This window comes from Amia ocellicauda, chromosome 5 (genome assembly GCF_036373705.1).
Source record: "Amia ocellicauda isolate fAmiCal2 chromosome 5, fAmiCal2.hap1, whole genome shotgun sequence".
Classification (NCBI taxonomy): Eukaryota; Metazoa; Chordata; class Actinopteri; order Amiiformes; family Amiidae; genus Amia; species Amia ocellicauda.
The window spans coordinates 27,624,568-27,646,169 of NC_089854.1; the positions used below are offsets into that span (position 1 = coordinate 27,624,568).

The 21,602-nt window shown below is 37.1% G+C and overlaps 1 protein-coding gene across 1 annotated transcript in view; it reads right to left on the reverse strand.

Moving 5' to 3' along the window:
• LOC136750576 (ankyrin repeat and fibronectin type-III domain-containing protein 1-like) overlaps window positions 1-21,602 on the reverse strand; it is a 124,587-nt gene that overhangs the window by 20,769 nt on the left and 82,216 nt on the right. The window contains exon 7 of the mRNA XM_066705715.1: window positions 5,096-5,133. Within this exon, the coding sequence (XP_066561812.1) occupies window positions 5,096-5,133 (38 nt within the window). The remainder of the gene's footprint in view (window positions 1-5,095; window positions 5,134-21,602) is intronic.

Consider the following 21,602-nt stretch of genomic DNA (forward strand, 5'->3'; position numbering starts at 1 on the left):
TATAGACTGATCATTTCTTTGTCAGTGGGCAAACGTACAAAATCAAATACTTTTTCCCCTCACTGTACCATCACCCATTGCTTACTAAAGGATTGCAGCAATGCATATTAGCCAATCATTTTTGTGTTTAAATAAACCTGCTCCAGGCTTAAAGTAACTAGCTAGGTTTTCTTTTCTTTTTTTTATTAAATACCCTGGAAATTGTTGCAAGTAGGTATAGAAAATCGTATTCCCCAACACCGCAATCTTCTGACATATTTCATTGCTGTAATGTGATCTGTGGATATTTATTTTTTTATTGCTTTAATAAAAAAGGCACTTGCTTGGATTACACTTCTACTAAAATATTTATCAGCTTCCGTTTTTCATTGGAACCACCAAGAACTTATTGGCCTATTTGTAATTCAAATGTATTTTATGGTGGAGTAATTTGTTCAAATAATACACCATTCCTTCTCAGCCTGTTAATTATTTGAGCACTCTTTGCCCTGATTTTTTTTTTAAATGTAGTGTTATATTATAAAACAAATTGCTTTCTCGGAATATGTAGGAATGTTTTCAACTCATACAAAATGTGAAATCATCTATATGCATTTTCTCCCATGAAGGTCTACAGGTGGATCAAAACCAAAGACAGAAAGACTGTTCCCTTTTTATTTTGTTTCCATCTCAGGTTAAAAATCAATTCATAAGCATCTATCACTAAAAGAAAGCCAAGCCAATCTGGTTTAGAAAGCTATAATACTATATTGCTATATTGCTGTATATCAGCACCTTTTTGGTGTTCAAATCCTTCAGTATTGTTGAGACTGATTGATCTGCTTCTGTATTTTTAAGAAATGTATTCTTGGCAGTTACAATTTTATAGGAGGAAATTCTTCTGCTCCAATTCAGCTGAAATGAAACTTTGCTGAAAGCTCTGTGCTTGATGTTCAGCAATGTCATCCTGATTAAATATAGCACACAATTAGTTAACAGCAGCAGACTACAATATATGAATGCTCAGAGGTTACTTTACTTCAGCTTGATTACTGCCAGAATATTTTAATAGCTCAAGCTTTTGCTCTTTTAAACATTTTCCAGATATTTCCTTTCTTGACTCAAGTAAAATGTAATGAAAAAAATATTAATATAAGTTTCAAATGCACTCTCTCAAATTTCTACCATTACCTTCTATTGTTTTCTATTCTTCTTCAAAGGTTAGAAGGAAGCAATTATTTTATCTTCAAAATATTAAAAAGCAATAGTGCAAAGGCTTGACTGAGGGCCGGATTAAATCAAAGCTTTGACCCATCCGCTAATAGCAAACTACAAACCTGTACATCATAGCGGTTACATTTCTGATTAGAAGAAAGCAGCATCTTACTAAAAATAAATAAGGTGGGTCAAAGTTTTGATTTAATCCCAGCCTGAGTCTTTCAAAAGGACTTTGGGCCTACCTACTAAATTATAATTTAACATGCAAACTATCACATTATGCACTTAACATTTGTTTGAATGTTTGCAGAGTTTTTATATTGAGAGCATGTCAGTGAACACTGTAATGCATTATCATACTTTGCGGCACACCAGTCTGTACTGTTTCAGACATCACCTTCGGGATGCTCTGTTTCACTATAATACGTAATATACTACATGAAACAAGCTACAATACAGACTACTGAAGAAAACATGGGAGTCCTTATGTACAATCAGAGAGTGTATGTTTTTGTATAAAAACAATACAGCTTTGAATTGTGCAAGATGGCACACAACTTTAATATTGTGTTTCAGACCAGACAGTCTGAGACACATGTCCAGTTTGTTGGCTGGTGTATAACATGAAAGAGGTTTATATTTGCCGACCAGAAAATAATTATGAACTAGGCCAATATAGACAGGATGGAGACATTTTACAGATATGCTTGCTCTCAAATCTACCAAGGAAGAAGTCTGTCTGAAATAACAACTGACTTTTACATGCATGATTCTATGTGTTTTGTTTTGCTGTAAAACACAAAAACATTTAATGAAAACAGTCACACTTCAGGATTAATCTGGTTTGATTATTGCCCTTAATTGTTCATTTCTTTGACAAGGTTAATGGACTCATTATGTGACTAAGCACCGATGAATGGAAACTGAAATGCAACAGATGTAAGTGTATCTGACAAGGGATACATTTACCAGCAGCCAAATTATCAGTTGTTATTAAGAGCAAAATGTTGTGGAGAAAACACAACAAACAATCTAACATTGATGTACATTTCAGAATACACATGGATACAGAAACAACAGTAGCTGGGGAATACAGCATTGCATTATTACTTTAAATATTTGATATATATTAATAATTAAGAAATGACTAACAGCAATTGAACACCACACATCTGAATTCATGTTTCTCTTAATTATTTACAAATACTTTAAAGATGCTGAAAACTGGAAAGGCCTTCAGAAAGTAAGAAAAGAAAAGAGATGAACACAATCAAATCCTGAAGACAAGCCGGCTACAGCTTTGAATCATTATAATCAGATTACTAGATTGCATCTAAGGCTAAGAATATAAAGTACACATGACTGGGTGCAGTTCTGTCAGAGATTTTGATGGTTGGACACCATAACTCTACATTATTCTTCATGCTAAATATATACTTTTTTCCCCAGCCAAAAGCTAATATCTAATCTTAGTTCCAATGCCTTTCCCAATGTGTGTTCCTGAAGAAGAGAACAAATACATAATAATAATAGTTAAAATACTAAATGAGCAGTGATACTTTGAAAGCCTCTTTGTGTTCATGTCTTCCATCTCTTGTAAGATCACAACTGAAGCAGCGTCTTCAGAAACCTGGTTATCTTTACTCTTTTAAGTGTATATTAGTCTGTTCCTCAATAAGTTCTTAGGGTTTGAAAGGATGCTGTTTTGCCTGTCACCGTGTTTAAGTGGAGTCAGTGACGCAAACACCTCTCTTTGAACCTGTTGCAGTCTGTTAAAACATGAAAGAGAACCGCAACGGCGACAACTAATCGAAGTCGTTTAATTAAACCAAGGAGAGACGGGCACAAGTGAAAATGGTTGCTTCTTGATTTAATAAAGCTAATTAGAGACATCTGATTTCGACCCTTGATGGGAGGACAGGTAAATTAATAAATACCTAAAGCTAACCTTGCTGGGTGCAGTACATGAGGACAGATAATCATGTACATATATTTACTTGTGTACTGACTTTTACAGAGATTTATTTTATTTTTGCTAGTTGTCTGAGAAAACAGCAACAAACAAACAAACAAACAAAAAAACAAGTCCCATATATGTTCATACCAGGAACTGCAGTGGGAAAGCAAATTTGCATCATTTCTGTCCATTGGTATACTGCTAAATATGATACAGGGGTAGATTTTCCCCATGTAATTTGCTCTCATATCGTCTTGAGAAGTAACTGCAGAAGCTATTGTTATTTGAAAAGCATTAAAAGCATTTCCATTAACTGAACCAGAAAAACTACAGAACAGGACAGAACCGATCCTGAATGAATTACTACTAATACGGAGTTCCATAATGGGAAGAAATACACATGGAAATTGAATTTAACCTCTTATAATACAGAAGATACATAAAAGATCTTTACATTATCCTGGAAGCACATCCAAGGCAATCATTATAACAGAATATGCAGTTATATATAGTAAACTTAAGGATTGGTAAGTGCAGCAATGAATGGGGAAAAATACATGTTTTTTCACTAACCATTAGGGGGTGTCAGTGACACAATTTCAGCAAAGATCTGATAGTTGATTGTTACAACCCCCCACCCCACCCACTCCAAAAAACACATTTGTATTCCAATATGGTAATACAATATAAAATATTTACATGTTTTATAGTTTGATGATGACCATTCGATAACTAAAGTCTATTACAATGTCTTCAATATCAGCATTTCCCCCCCCTGCCATCATTGACCGCTGTCCCGAAATCAACGGAACATGACGATTTTTCTGTGATGGCAATGATTTAAACATTTGCATTAAATCATCTTCATAGTCCCTTTGAGACTTTGACTCCACATGATCACTGCAGCTAGGTTCACAAAACAGCCTTGACTAAGCATGTAAGCTTGACTCGGACCTCAGTACATAAAATTGTATTTTTTTTTTGTATGTACTAAAAAAAACTAAAAAACAGGTATATAGAAATAAACACATCTGCTTCATTGGTTAAACAGTGTTTTAGATAGTTTTACTCCTTGTTTATGAAGCAGTCCTTGTTTAAATTCATGACTGTTTGCATTTATCAGTGAATGACACTGATAAACACAACCACAGGAATAAGCTACAAACATATTAAATCAAAGAAACATCCACCTTCTCTCTATATGTTATTATCAGCAAAAAGGTAATTCCAGTTATTGAGTTTAGTCATTAATCTTATTACACAATTAATAGTGTAATCTTTTACTTGGGGAAACTTCACCAAGAAAAGGAAATGCAATAGTCAAAAGAAACATCTGAAAAAACTCAATCTTAATACTGTTGCAAAAGTAGAGACAACTCCATAAAATGTTATTAGTGTACGTCGTAATTAAAGCTCAAAAATAATTATAATTTACATGCATAGACATTCATAAACAAACCATAGTTGCATCATTGTTGAAAAGATCTCATTATACAGACTTGGGGGGGGGAGATTTTGTTTGTTACTTACAGCATTAAATCTGAACATAATGACAGGAGTAGAAAAATGTAACAGGGAAATTAATAACACTTGTCATTATTGATGTTGTCAGGCTTGTAAACCTATTGGACACATGACTAATTTTTCAATAGTTCAATGCTAACCTATAAGCTTCCAATTGAGGCTGATTTTTTAATTTTTAATTGAATACGATTATCAGGCCATAGCAAATTAACAATTGAAAAATAAAACAATAAAAAGGAAAACTGACGGCTGTGAATGGCACATCTTGGCAAGAAATACAGAGACATTTGTCACCATGGTTTATGAAATGTTAATGATCCTGTCAAATGAAACTGAAAGCAAAGACATGCTTAATGGAGTGTTTTATTTTTCTAACTTAGTAGTCAGTTTAAAATCAAATGAAAAGAAATGACTTACTTTTTCCGTGTTTCGTATCTGCTTGTAGATCCCAGACTCTAAAAAAATATGAATAAAACATGCATGAATTTAACAATTTAAAGAGGTATGAATGCTAACTGACAGTTAGCAATACAAAAACAATTTGTTTTTTTAATAATCATCAGCACGTCTCTGAATGTACAGTAGCAGTTTCTTATTGGCTATGTATGAAGCAAAAGAAGATATGTATACCAATACAATTAATCTGAATACATTTGCCTTACAGCAATAAATAAAATGCTGTTAAGGGCAATGCATATTTTACATAGCTTATATACATTCACCTAAAGGAGTATTAGGAACACCTGTTCAATTTCTCATTAATGCAATTATCTAACCAACCAATCACATGGCAGTTGCTTCAATGCATTTAGGGGTGTGGTCCTGGTCAAGACAATCTCCTGAACTCCAAACTGAATGTCTGAATGGGAAAGAAAGGTGATTTAAGCAATTTTGAGCGTGGCATGGTTGCTGGTGCCAGACGGGCCGGTCTGAGTATTTCACAATCTGCTCAGTTACTGGGATTTTCACGCACAACCATTTCTAGGGTTTACAAAGAATGGTGTGAAAAGGGAAAAACATCCAGTATGCGGCAGTCCTGTGGGCGAAAATGCCTTGTTGATGCTAGAGGTCAGAGGAGAATGGGCCGACTGATTCAAGCTGATAGAAGAGCAACTTTGACTGAAATAAGCACTCGTTACAACCGAGGTATGCAGCAAAGCATTTGTGAAGCCACAACACGTACAACCTTGAGGCGGATGGGCTACAACAGCAGAAGACCCCACCGGGTACCACTCATCTCCACTACAAATAGGAAAAAGAGGCTAAAATTTGCACAAGCTCACCAAAATTGGACAGTTGAAGACTGGAAAAATGTTGCCTGGTCTGATGAGTCTCGATTTCTGTTGAGACATTCAGATGGTAGAGTCAGAATTTGGCGTAAACAGAATGAGAACATGGATCCATCATGCCTTGTTACCACTGTGCAGGCTGGTGGTGGTGGTGTAATGGTGTGGGGGATGTTTTCTTGGCACACTTTAGGCCCCTTAGTGCCAATTGGGCATCGTTTAAATGCCACGGCCTACCTGAGCATTGTTTCTGACCATGTCCATCCCTTTATGACCACCATGTACCCATCCTCTGATGGCTACTTCCAGCAGGATAATGCACCATGTCACAAAGGTCGAATCATTTCAAATTGGTTTCTTGAACATGACAATGAGTTCACTGTACTAAACTGGCCCCCACAGTCACCAGATCTCAACCCAATAGAGCATCTTTGGGATGTGGTGGAACGGGAGCTTCGTGCCCTGGATGTGCATCCCACAAATCTCCATCAACTGCAAGATGCTATCCTATCAATATGGGCCAACATTTCTAAAGAATGCTTTCAGCACCTTGTTGAATCAATGCCACGTAGAATTAAGGCAGTTCTGAAGGCGAAAGGGGGTCAAACACAGTATTAGTATGGTGTTCCTAATAATCCTTTAGGTGAGTGTATATCCATGCAAGTGTCTGAATACTAGTCATCACTCAAGGCCACATATGTTGCAAAGTAAATTAAATGCTTTAAAATGTACCTGTAGTCAAAAGTCACAAGGGCTAAAATGATCAAATAACCACGCCAGTGACAATTCCAGTCACGATTCTGTCAACAAGTCATGCATAACCCGATATTCCCTCTTTTTCTGTGAAAACAAATTGTCAAGTGTGCTGACATATTGGCAAATATTTGCTCATGGAAACGGCCATGATGACACCCAGGTGTTGATTCTCCATCAGAATCTGAGTCACTGGTCGCCAAACTCTTCTCAACTGAACATGGGTCATTTGCCTTCATACATATATCCCTCAACTGTATCTGGGTAGTTCTGTCAGATTCCATAATTACTTACATCAAGGTGAAAACACTGAAAAATGCTTTGTTTACAAGGGATTCCCCTACACTCATATAGCATAGCCAATGTGATGTCACAGCACCCGTGCCACATCAACTCCCCGGTGTTGATAGTGTAGTGCAGCAGGGTATCATCATTGTAATGGTATATTTGACCATGTTAGCCATTTGTTCATTTTTACTACAGGTACCCTTTCACACTGTACTCCTGTAGCCTCTGTCACACTGCCCACACAGTATTGTAGAGTGAAATATTAGAATCCATGGCAATGTAATTCATCTTTCCACCTTTGTCCTAAAAATACCTTACTGGACCAACCCTTTCTATGATTTGTATACATAAATTAGCTAACTGCACCATTCATTGTCTTGTGAGCTTTGAAACCAGGGTTAAATTCAGACAAATATGTCAAGCAATTCTGCAATTCAGATTCTGGAATCAGTGTTATATATTTCTATTACTGCTGTCCTAAATAACATTTCAGTGCAGGTAGTAGTGTTGATGACATATTTTTGGAGTCTCTCTCAGTTTCCTGTACATTGCTCAGCATTTAGTTTTTCATTCATTTATTGCCTGCTTCATGTCTGCTGTCTAAGTGTTTAAATGATCTTGATGGCACAACATCCACATAATGATAACCAAATATGAGACTTGAAGGATCTTTACAGTAATAAAGGCACACATTTTCATAATTGATACAATCTTATAAATCAGTCCTAAAATCACAATGTCATTACTTAGCCACTTCCCTTTGCAGATTGTGAAGTGCTCCACTATTTGATTTCTTCTTCAGTCAGAAAAACATTTTCAATGACATATCTCATGCATTTCTTTATAATACAGCATATAAGATGAAGACAGAGATCTTTCTAAGCTGTTGTCATAGCAACACAAAATATATGTTCAGGAAAATATTTCACTTGTTGATTTGCATTGGGTGCAATGTTTCTTCTAAAAAGCACTGTAGTAACCTCTTCAATATACATTTATTGTGGGAAGAAATTTAATGAGTGGAAGAAGTTAAAATGTGGCAATAAATCTCTATTAACATCATCTCAACACTTGCACTGTAAAGGTAGCATACAAACTGAAATATTTTTTATATCATAATATTTGATTTAATTACAGTAGACATAGTAGATATATTATAATCTGATCATTGCCCATTGAGCAAGTTCACATTTCCAAACAAATACCTACATTTCAATTATTGTATTTTGAGCCAAATGTACATTTCATTCCAGTTTGTCCAAGGATTACCTGAAGCCTTACATTATTAAAGCATCCATTTTAAAGAAAGATGCTATGTATGCTGCAAATAAAAAATGTCCCTCTGCTGGAGTTATCACATGGTAACAAGCCCAATATAAGAAAGAACAAACCATTCTGAAATACAAGGTATATGTTTTTTGTTCGTTTACACTCGTCTGCTATTTTTTTTTTACTTGTTTTTACTAATATTTGAATTGTACAAAGTCATCCCATCTCAGAATTCACCCGCATCTCTAATTGTTTTTTTTTATTCCAACAAAGGTTATCAGAACATATGTTCATTTGAAACACAATCACATGTAATGCATTGCTTATAATCTGAGATTTAAATTCCATACTCAAGGAGATGCATAGACACATTCGTTTCTCTTATATTTAATTTCACACTACCATTAAGTTGACAGATACCCACATAGCAGTGTATACTTTATTTGGCTTTACTTTATTAAAATATATGAAAATGGCTTTAAAAATATATATATCAACTTATCCTTGCTATTGCATTAATTTGACTTCAAATTCAAGTGGATCTCAAGTGCCTTAGCCCCACATGATTACAATGCAGAACGAAAGCTAGAACATGTGCCCAACCTGAGAGGTTTGCTAGCAGCTTTCAACCCTGATCCCAAGACTGACTCTGAACTACAGAGTTTCGTAAAACTCGCCGACAACATGATGGTGGGACCAGAGAAGGAAAGCAACCTAGGGCCCTTCCTTTCTGACAAAGATGTCTAAACACAATGTCATCTCCACCTCAGAGAAGCTATGTTCGTACAGGCACAGAGGTTTCATACCTGGACTTTCTCTGCGACCGCACCACCCTGACAGCAAATGTTTAACCTCATCCACCTCACCCACAAGTGGTTACAGCTGGGCACACAGGGGGCCTCTGGAGAATTCAAAAGGATGGTGGTTGACTGCTATCTCCAGGCTCTTCCCTACAAAATGAAAAAGACCATCAGCCAGGGTCCTCATAGTGCTGATGAGCTCCTGGACCTGGTGAAGTGGCATCAGGTGACTACGGACTCATTGCATGGCGGGGATGGAGCAAAAACAAGACCAAAACCAGATCAACAAGGGAAGCTGGACTCCAGAAGCTTCTTTGAGATGCCATCACTATGGAGTAATAGGGCACATTTCGAGGCAGTGTCCTATCACAGACTAGCCTATGCTGCCTGAATTCTCCAGCGAGGTCACACTAAAGAAAGCACTGCCACTGGCTGGTTCCTCAGGCTGTTAACTTCAACGCACCTATGACTGTGCAGATAGACGTGTCTGAAACGGGTCTGGGGGCTGTTGTCTTTCAAGAGATCTACAGAGAAGAGCACCACATCTTCTATCTCAGCTGCAAACTGTTTTGCCCCAAGAAGTGAAATTCACCACAGTCAAAAAGGAATGCTTAGTCATCAAGTGGGCACTGGAGTCATTCAAATATTATGTCTGTGGAAGAATATTTACATTGGCTACAGACCATGCACCATTGACTTGGATGTCACAGCACAAAGATGCAAATGCTCGAGTGACTTGATGGTTTCTTGGTCTGGAGCCGTTTAAGTTTTCCATGTATGCACTTGAAGGGCACACGACATGGAAATGCAGATGCCCCGTCTCATTCTCATGCTCTGTGGGCTTCTACCTCCCAAAACCCCTGCTACGGGGCTGAAGGTTGTAGGGGGAAGATGTGAAACACTGCGGGGTGTAATTGGATGCTATGTGTAAAAAGGAAAACTCCCTCTCTCTTATTGCCTGGTAACTGAGGGGTACATTAGGACTGCTTCTGATCAAGAAAGTATTGTGAATATTATACTTAAACTCTATGAATTACAGACTGTGTTTTGTGCTGAGAAAACAAATTGTATAACTGACCTAGGACTGAACATCGACCATGAACAAGTACAAGACCCCCCCATGAGACCACCCCTTCTGAACTGGACTTCATTTAGTGTTTCATGTAGTGTTTTATTGGGGAAACAGAGTATTGGGCAGAACAAAGTTTGGGTTACAAGAATCGTGTTAGTAAACAACCAGTGGCATTTCGCATCTGCAAGTTACAGGGGGCTTGATAATGGTGTTTTGTCTGTTAGGAGGGGTGTTGACGGTGTCTCCGTGGCGTTGCTTCCTAGTTCTTTGATTATAATATTTTTAGGGCGGCTGACACAAAATATAGGGGGGCTGAAGCCCCACTAAATAGCGTTTAGCAACACCCCTGGTTCATGCCCAAACCTGGGCAAAGCTTTATGCATTGTATTATAGCCATTTTAAAGGCTCTTTCATTTTGTGGGGGTTTGTCACCAGCTTTAAACCCTGATTCCTGGACTTACATGTCACATGCCCCGCATATATATATATATATATATATATATATATATATATATATATATAATCCTGGTTCTTGAGAGCTCTATAGCTTTAGGTGGGTCATCAATCAGTGAGTAAACACTATTCTTATTTTGATTAATGAAATCAATAATTGGTCCAATTAGGTAATGGATTTCAGTTGTAATGGAAATTAGAACACCCTCTCGTTCTGCAGGACCAACAGCTGTCAAATGACATAATGGCTTCAAGAACTGACCCAATCTGAAAAGTCTGATATGGGCCTGATAAGGTATCTTTATTAACCTGAGCTCACTTATTATTTTGTTTTGTTTTTATTTAAAACAAAAAGTGTGTACTGTATTGCAGTACAAAAATGAACAAATTGTCACTATGCAGCATTGTATCACACCAATAAGATGTTATTCGTTATTCCCCTTAAAAATAGCCAGAACCCCAACAGTAGCTAACACCATCGTATGAAGCTACGCTGAATCTGCAACTACATGTGTGTTAGTGAACTACAAGCTACAAGCCCAACCCCAAACCAGATGGAAGTCTACGTTTACTGGGCATTCTAACCCTTAGGCCAAACCAAAATGTAACTCTTGTAATTTTCTCTTCAATATAGGTTATGTACTTTTTATTGTGCATATTTGCAGAGCACACACCCTTGCAATTCAGAAATATCACTGCTATATTCAGGTTAAAATGCTGGGGTCAAGAAACAAGATAATAAAAATAGGTCTATCAGTAATAAATAAAAAAGGGAGAAAGAAACAATATGTTCTATTGTTTGATTCTGGTTCCAGTTCAGTGTTTTAGTTAGCTACAGAAATAGATGTCTATCAACCTACACTGTATTCTTTCTGTTGTTGTTGTTATTTTTCCCAGGAGTCTGTTTGGGTTTTAGTATCGGTTTTGTATGGCCTTCCCAACACGGTCTAAGTTGCCAGGGATACTGCTGATTTTTTACAAGATGCATCATACAGGGCACCCTCACCCTATGGATTTTTATACTCATTCATTTTTCATAGGGATATGCTAATTGTCCTTTGACAGTAATGGAGGAAAATGATAAAACATACATCTTCAATGTATCCAGAGCTGATTGTTAGAGATCACGTGTAAATGAAAGCTGCCACGCATACTACTTTCTTGGTACTCTGGAGTGCACAAGTTCGAAAGGTCATTTCGATCACAAGTTGAAAAAATGTTTTGTGATACCTATATTAACATTTTGCAGGGTATTTGACATAAAATGTAATGCATGACATGGACACATTTGTTCAAAGATCACTAAGATTGGGAGTTTTAATTTTTGATAAAGATTCAATGTGACCTTTGAGAATAATTTATATCAGGGTTGTGACAAAGACTTACAAGCAAGTTATGAAAAATGTAAGTTGAAAGGTATTACAAGAAGACTGCTTTTGAATGCCTTGTTATTCTTATGCTGGTACACCTTGTCAGTTTCCAAATGTTTCACATCCTAAGGCTGCTTAGAAATACAAAAAACAGAAAAAATTAAAAAACTTGTTTTTGGAAATGTGCCTTGAATGTTCTGACTGCTCAGCCCTTACAAAACATATTTAATAAAATTGTACAGAAAATCCCAATGATTCAGACAAAACAAAGGGAAAGAAAGAAATGTGCTGCATATACACTAGAGACAATTTGTACTTCTGCATTATTAAAGACTACAGCAAAAAAGAAAAAAAGAAAAAGCACGACTCTGATTGCTTCTGTGGCCCTGAAACCAATGTTTTCATGCAGACCGTAAACAAATGCAATTCCTTCTCCTGCAATTCAATGCAGTGCATCTTCTGTGCCAGCAGGCAGAGAAATTCAGTGAAGTACCATATGAACTAATTCCCTTGTCAGCACAAGACCCTAACAGCCGAAGGCTTAGTGCTAATCCAGGCCTTCAGGGACCTACAAGAGTTGGGGTACTTGATCCACCTAAACCAGGATGCTGGTTTTGGTAAATCCACGTGCACTTCAATTTACAAAGTCCTTTTGTTTGGCTTGGCATCTATTGAAGAGTACTTTGGATCTTCTTTGGTGTAATGAAAAGCACTATATACATTTAAGGGGGACTTGTAATGACAGTTTTTTCATATTTGGCAAAGAGACCACTTCTGCTAAGAAAACAGAACTGAAAATCATGTTTCACTGACAGTTCTGTTGGGTAACAACTGAACAGGACAGCTTCTGAGTGTTGTACGGAGACCTGTTTATTAGCCGAGTTTGATACAGATGAGAGAAAAAAAAAACAGCCAGCTAGATAAAAGTGTTGGAAAGATAAAGAACACCAATGGCATTTTCTATGATAACTTCACTATGACCTAAACTTTGATGTGGCTTCAGTCGCTGATGGTGCAATTTACAAATCCACAGCAATTAGGACCTCCATCTAAATTTGGTTTTCACATGGTTGCAGCATGTTCTGTTCTTGTACCTAGTAAATCTCTCTGAAATGTCATGCGTTGCCTGTTCGACTCTGGACAGAACACATCACTGCCCTCTGTGTGCATGCAGTTGAATGTCAGTGGACTTCTTAAGCTAATTCAGCCGCTCAGAAACGACAGCACTATATTCTTTCAGGTTCACTTCATAAAAGCCCTTTATTGGTTTGGACAGCAATGGTGACAAAATAATAAAGAGGCTAGCCTTTCCTTCATAAAAAAAAGAATCTGGAAATTACTCTTCAATGCAAAGGAAAAAAATGCACAACTGAATGGTGTGAAGTGACTGAAAGGGATCACACCTTGTAAACCATATAATTGTCTGGTTCAGTTGATTGGTTCAGTTTATTGTTAAGGGGAACTCTTTCCTGCCAACTTAATTCCACTGCTGCAGGAATAACTTCATTTATTTAGGGTTTGTTTGTCTTAAAAGGGGTTTGACACCTCTGTGACAAAACAGATTAAGATTTTTAACAGAAAGCACAACTTCCTTAACAAACAAACCCAGACATCCTTAGAAGGGTATCTGACTATAATTCATAGCAATGCTCATCCTTGGAATGCCTTGGAGCTGGGGTTCATTCTGCCTGAATAAGGTCTTTACTTGCCACCATTTTAAAACCTGACGTGTTATTGTCTGGAAAAACAAAGAAACTAAAGCAAGAATAACTCTTATAGTTAAGGAAACAGGATGACAGGTGATGTGAATGATCAGAATCACAGCATTAAGAGAATAGTAATGAGTTATTTGTTCTAAGAGGGTCTCTATAACATTGATTGAATGAGCTTTAGTAGCATGCTTTTAGGGAAGGTGCAGCTAAAATCAATTCAGAGTGACAGAGGTACCATAAACACCATTGATCCTGTGGTGATTTTCAGAACAAAATAGGCCTTAGATACTTTTGCTACAACTGATAACCCTTTTACCTTTTAAAATACAGACCCTCCATTAGATTGCGATGTGGGATAAATAAGGATAAATCAATACATCCTGGCTAATTAGATATCATTTACTTTGGAATAGATTAATGTGTTATTAACTGAAAATCACAGCTCAACTCAACTTATAACTCAACGGCATTGGGACAAGCACTGATGCCATAAAAATAGCTTTACATTTATCAATCTTATCAAAGTTTACAAACGAGAGGAGGCTATTCAACCCATCGTGCTCATTTGCTGTCCATTAATAACTAAGTGATCCAAGTATCACATCCAGTCTGGGGAGTTTGTTCCAGATTGTGACAACTCTCTGTGTAAAGAAGTGTCTCCTGATTTCTGTCTTGAATGCCTTGAAACCCAATTTCCATTTGTGTCCCCGGGTGCGTGTGTCCCTGCTGATCTGGAAAAGCTCCTCTGGTTTGATGTAGTCGATGCCTTTCATGCTTTTGAAGACTTGAATCAAGTCTCCATGTAGTCTCCTCTGTTCCAGGGTGAAAAGGTTCAGTTCTCTCAGTCTCTCAGTAGGACTTTCCCTTCAAACCTGGAATAAGTCTGGTTGCTCTCCTCTGAACTGCCTCTAGAGCAGCGATATCTTTCTTGAAGTGTGGAGCCCAGAACTGTACACAGTATCCAGATGAGCTCTAACTAGTGCATTGTACAGTCTGAACATTACTGCCCTTGCTCTCAATTCTACACTTTTGACAATATACCCTAACATCCTGTTTGCCTTTTTTATTGCTTCCCCACATTGTTTGGATGGAGAAAGTGAGGAGTCCACATAGACTCCTAGGTCTTTCTCATGCGTTACTTCTTCCAGTTCTATGCCTTACACCGATCAGTCATAACATTATGACCACCTGCCTAATATTGTGTAGGTCCCCCTTTTGCCACCAAAACAGACCTGATCCATTGAGTCATGGACTCCACTAGACCTCTGAAGGTGTGCTGTGGTATCTGGCACCAAGACGTTAGCAGCAGATCCTTTAAGTCCTGTAAGTTGCGAGGTGGGGCCCTTGTCAAAGTCGCTCAGATCCTTACACTTGCCCATTTTTCATGCTTCTAACACATCAACTTTGAGGACAAAATGTTCACTTGCTGCCTAATATATCCCACCCACTGACGGGTACCATGATAATGAGATTATCAGTGTTATTCACTTCACCTGTCAGTGGTCATAATGTTATGGCTGATTGGGAAAAATGGTGGGCATTTTTCTTACCTGCATGTAATACCTTGCACTTGTCCACACTGAATTTCATCTGCCAGCTGATGGCCCACAACTGAATATTATCCAAGTCCCTTTGAATAGCCTGTGCTGCCGAGATTGTATCTGCTGAGCCACCTATTTTAGTATCATCTGCAAATTTGACAAGTTTGCTAACAATCCCAGAGTCCAGATCATTAATATAGATTAGAAAAAGCAAAGGCCCTAGTACTGATCCCTGTGGATCTCCACTAACAACCTCACTCCAGTTAGAAGCGACTCCTGTAATCGACACCCTCTGTTTCCTATACATCAACCAGTTCATAATCCATCTACTTACATTACCCTGAATGCCTACAGCTTCAAATTTGAGGATCGGTCTTTGGTGCAGAACCTTGTCAAAAGCTTTCTGGAAATCTAAGTATATCATATCATATGCTTTCACGTGATCTACAGCTGCAGCTGCATGTTCAAAAAACTAGAATAAATTAGTAAGACATGATTTGATATGGTTTTCATTAAGATGCTCCTCTATTGTCTGTGTAATATTTTTTTCCAAACTTTTACAGGTAATACAAGTGAGACTGTAATGTCTTGGCTCAGTTTTGTCCCCATTCTTGTGGATTGGTATGACATTTGCAGTTTTCCAATCAGTTGGCACATCCCCTGTTCTTAGTGTCAATTTGAATAATTTAGTTAGCAGCCTATAAACAATTTCCATAATTTAAGTACTTTTGGAAATATGCCATCTGGCTAAGGTGATTTGTTCATTTTAAATTCTGCTAGTCTGTTTAGTTCCTTTGACTGGACTGATTGTTAACCCGTGGTATGTTATCTGTTTCTTTCTTTTATAAAAAACTAATCTAAAATACTTATTTAGAACATTTGCCAAACATTGTTCGTTGTCTAAGTTACTTCCATTTTTAGATTTTAGCTGTTCCACTTCCTCCTTTATTGACCTCTTGCTGTTATAGAATTGAAAAAAACTCTTCGCATTTGTTTTAGCTCCAATAGCTATGTTTCGTTCTGTTTCCCTCTTTGTTTGCCTGATTCCTCTCAACATCTCTTTGCAGTTCTATATATTATTTGTATTTTGTTTCTCCTCTATCTCTTTTGTTTGCTCTATACAACATTTTCTTTCTCATTATATTTTTTTGAATATTTCTATTGATGCTTTCAAAAAAAGTCTATTATATAATGCTGGTAGTACTGACTTCATATACATTTTATTTAAACTCTATGTTGCAGGAGTCTTCAAGGAGGAACTGTAGGGATTACTAGCTACATTTGATTGTTATGCTTTGAACATGGAGTAGTCCCTCCAATGCTCTTTGAAAGTAAGGACCGTTGGAAAAGTTGTTTCTCAAATAACTTAAGTAAACAAAGACGCAATAACTTAGAATGGTTGAGTTTCTGTCAGGCTTAGGAAGCTGGAAGTCTTTCAGTTCCCATGGTCCTTTGTAATGTAAAATCAGTTCAGAAAGCCAAAAGTGGTTTGAAACCCCTTTTACAAGAAAAGCCCCCGAGTTACTGAGGATAATTACAAACCTATATGCCGACAGAACAATAGAAGTGCTGATCAGTAAAAAATGATTTGTGGTACATTGGCAAGGGGCTGAAAGCATTTGAATGTTAACAATGCAGTATGGCCTGAGCTCTATAATGAAACTTAAAAACTATTTCAAAGAAGAAAAAAGGTAATAATAAGAACAGTAATAGATTGTCTAGGTAGTAGGGTAGAGATTCCAATGAATTACATTTTAATTTAAATATTTTTTATTGTAATATTCTTTAAATTTTATTTCAAAACTACTATTCTAAAGCCACCAAAAATAAATGGATGTGGCCACATTATTCTGATCATTTCAATCTGATCATAATGATTGCATCACATTCATATTCACATTCTAGTTCTCAGCCATTTTGACTACTGATCTCCTGGTACTAGTTACAAAAGAGTAGGTACTCTTGGCTATGTAGCATTCAGTGGAGGGATTTGATTATTTTGTATATTTCCAGCTTTTTAATTATTTGGACTCCAGGAAGATCAATAAGAAATGAACAACAGTAAACATATAAAGACATAAAAAAAAGAAAAGAAAAAAAGAAAAGAAAGAAAAGCCAGGATGGCCCACCATCGTAGATGAAGGACAATTCCAGTTAGAAAGAAGATAGAAAATGCTGTTGAACTTTTCTCCTCTGCAAATTAAAAGCACACTGTCACATCAGCATCTTGTGTTTCAATAAATCAGGTTCATTTTTTGCCAGAAAACTCATTGTAAACTGTGAGCACATGTGGTAAATGCATTAATAATTTCTTGAAGTCTCTGTGTGTCTGCACATCCAATTGCGGGGAATGTGATGTCGCAGAGCAACAAAGCTGACAATTGTGACAAGAAACTGGTAACAAAATACAAAGGAATTGTGTATACCAAAGGAGACGGTGTAATATGTAACCTCCCAGAAGCTATTACAGAATGTACACAATATATAATCAATTCAATTTATTTAGTCTGAAACAGAAGACCCAAAAGAAAATATCAAGATGTTGCTCTTTCAACTTTTACTTGAATGAGCAAATCAATAATGGTTCCCAGTGGGTTTTCCAGTATTAGTTTATTCACTTAAATGGCAATGGTAAAAAATCGTATGTAGATTTAGTTTTATTTTTCATAAAGAGGAAGGATTGTAAAATTATAGTGATCTCAACCAACCTATGATTTAAAGGTCATCAACTGTAACTTACTATAAATCGGCCAGTGGTGTAAAAAGGTTCCTAAAAACAAAAGCGCTCTAACACTCCCAGGACCGTTTTTAATGACTGATGTTCTGTAGTAAACTGAAAAACTCCAGGCCCTGTCATAAAACTAAATGCCAGTCTAATTCTCATTTTCACATCAGTTGTGCAGCCTTCTACATTACAGACAAACCAAAATACATTAAATGTGGAAATGTGAAACTTTCTCTGAATAAGTTCTTTGTTTTTCCATTACAGGTCTGTGCCCATGACTGGTTTAACGAATCCTTGAACCTTTCTAACGAAATTGACTGGTATTGAACACACTATCCATCTTCAATGCCAACAAAATAAAAATTTCTCTTTCAGGGGAAAACGAATTACTCTCTTAAATAATATATCGCGATGATGGTATATAACTAATCCATAGTAGCTCTGATACAAGGTATTCACAAAATGGTCTTTAGCTCAGCATTGTAACTGTGAGGATTGGTCACTGAACAGAAATTAACTGACTGAAAATGATTGACATCCAAGAATAATCTCTTTCAAGAGCAAATACATTCCCCAAAGTATAACGGTATACTGTACATCACAACTTGTGGCGTCAACTGTTTAAAGATGGTGCATGCCATGTTCTTGTTACTGTTCACACCATAATGTGGTTTTAACCTGTTACAAATCCAAATGGATTGCATTCAGGTTGAGGGTGTCTGTGGCTTAGGCTGGGTGCTTAATCCAGTGAAGAATGATAACTTGGAATTCAGATTTGGCAGCCCAGAATAATAGTGCCTTTATTTGTCTACAGTAAATGATAATACAACAAGCTGAATACTAGAAACATTTCACTAGAGCACCTTCTCCTACATTCCATACATGGAAAGCCCTGCTAAACACACAAGCAGGTTTATTTTTATAAAGTTTGACTCACATTCATACAAAAAAAAGAGGTGCCATCTAGCTCCAATAGCTGATATTTTGTTCCCCGAGACCTTGTTTTCACGAACTTTACATGGCATTCCTCACAAAGCTTTAAGTCTTAAATAAAAAGGGAAGATCACTTTGGCCAAGCATTTCACTAGAGCACCTTCAAAATACTTTTTCAAAATAACTGATGACAAAAGCATGCTCTTTGCTGCTTGTATTATTGAGCCCACCCAGAACTGCTGAATACATTGAAAATGATCATGCATATAATTAACTTCCTTGTGTTGTCAAAAGTTTCATTAAAAAATGTCTCCAGGTCTTAGAAACAACCAAACCCTGCCTAATGGGATAAGCACGAAATTCCTATACAATAAAACGGAGCTGCCGTGCTTGTATGTCTATATTTTTGTAGATTAGAACAACTGAATTACACACTACTCAGTTCTGCCCTTAGCAAGACTTAGTAAGTCATGGAAGATCTAAAAATGGCTTTTAACCACAATGATCTTATAATATATGGGGGAAAACATCACTGAAGTTAACATTTCCACACATTGGATTTCATGTGTTTGCTTCTTTGGACCAGTGAGACTGAAAAGCTATGTTGGTACAGTTCACCTGCAAGTTACGATAATACAGGTGAGTGATCTGTAGATATTTCAGTCATTGTCACTGTCACCGTCAAAAGGTCTCAAAGAAAGCAACACTGCAGTGTGCTCCCAAAAATGCATTTTGGTTTGTTTGATCTTGTTTTCATTGAGTGCAAGAATGTAGTTCATTAAAAACAAATATATCAGAGGTTAAAATCACAGCTGCAGAAGAAGGTTTCCAAAAAGGAATCCCACAAGAAATGTCCAAGCAATGTGAATGTGCTTAAGCTGATGACTACTTTTCAAACAGAGGGTAACGCCGACAATCAAAGACATTATAAGTAAATCAAATGCTGTTTGAATCCATAAAAGTGGACGATAAGCACTAAAAAGAGCAGCATACCAAATGTCAGCTTTCAAAAACGGGAACACATGCCATCTGATGTACACATGTGCTCTCAGCAGTCGAAGAGTTGAAGGGATTCTCTGAGCAGATTTATTTTTTGACTTCACAGTTAAACGCCTCACTTTCCATTTGTTTTGGACAGCGCTGTGAAAGAAAATACAAAAATCTTCTCACAAGTAACCACAGGGAAGAATTTTTGACTCATGCTTTTGACTGCCCCTGTTTTCTGTAGTACAGGAAGAAAAACTAGTAGAGTTTTACCTTTAGTAAATATAGACAAACTCTATGACATGGCATTATAATGGACGGCTTCTATGTGTAGAGAAATGCACAATGAGGGCCCAACAGTATAAAAGGTCCCCACGGCAGACTAATGTTAAATCTGCCTCCCAGTTAAACAAAAAGAAAGACACATTGTACATTTACACTTAGATTGTAAACTTATAACAGTACTTGGTCTATAGATCTGGAGTCTCCCCAAGGACTTTAGCTCCTCCCCAAGGAACTCCAGACGAGTCTTAAGTCATGTTACTATTTTAGTAATATCACTGTTTTCAAATCCCATGTACCATTTCTGAGATGGCAGTCAGGTAATGAATAAGTCTCTACAGAACCATTATTTCGTTATTTATCTTTACACTTATTGACTTAAGACTTGCCCATTTTCTAAGCCAGATGAATGCATCTGTGACTTCTCTGTGCCTGCACATCTGAAACTATGGGAGTGGGATCTCTTAAGGTAAAATGATCTCATTGTTGGCAGGGAAGGTCATTTTATTTTGCTAAAGTTGTTAGACAAAAGACGGACAGGAAAACAGAACCTTGGCTGCAAGAGCAAATGACAACATAACAAAAGAGCGGTGCTAGCTTGTGAAGGCACACGTGATTTGGGTACAAATTGTAAGAGAAAAATGCAATCGAATGAAGGCCAGAACTGGATTGATGAAGGCCAGCTGGACAGCCTGCTTGTTTCCATGATTACGGACTGAAAATGAACCGTGAAGTCGGTAAGTATAGCAAAGTAGCAGGAGAGTTCAGAAAAGTCCATCAACATGTTTTAGAAGTCTTATGTCCCCAACATTATATTTCAGGGCAGTAATGAAGAAGAGTGGGTGGATATAAGTCTGATAAATATTCAGAAATCTGGCCAGACTGTGACAGGGCAGCAGAGAAAGTATTACAAATACACTGTACCAAAAAGCATAGTGGTTCATTAAGATCAATTCTGTTTGCAGCTTCTGTATGTGCTATCAGATAATATAGTCTATAGGCCAGTACTGGGTGCTTTAGGAGAGTTCTTGCTGTCAGAGGCCCACAGATTTGATATGGGGTCTTTGCCTCAACTAAATACTGAATTTCATCTCAACACAAACTTGCAAAAGGTTTTAGTAAAGTGTTTGTACTGTATTCTTACTTCATAATCTGCTTCTGAAGCTGTTAACGAGCTTCCCCCCCTTCTGCATAGTTATTAATTAAACTGAAGACATTTCATCCCTTCCCTAGGTCTAATGCAGGTGACGATTTAAAGAGAACTATAAAACCTGCTGGACTGGTCTCTTGAAAAGGACTGCTATATCTTTTTCAGAGCTGACATTTTAACAGGATTTTCATCAAAGTCAAGAGTGAATTATGAACTCGTCAGCTGGGATGCTTGGGTCTTGTGAACTCATCTTGAATTTGCAAATATTTTCTCATAAAAATTCTGTTGACAGAGACTCAGTTCCAG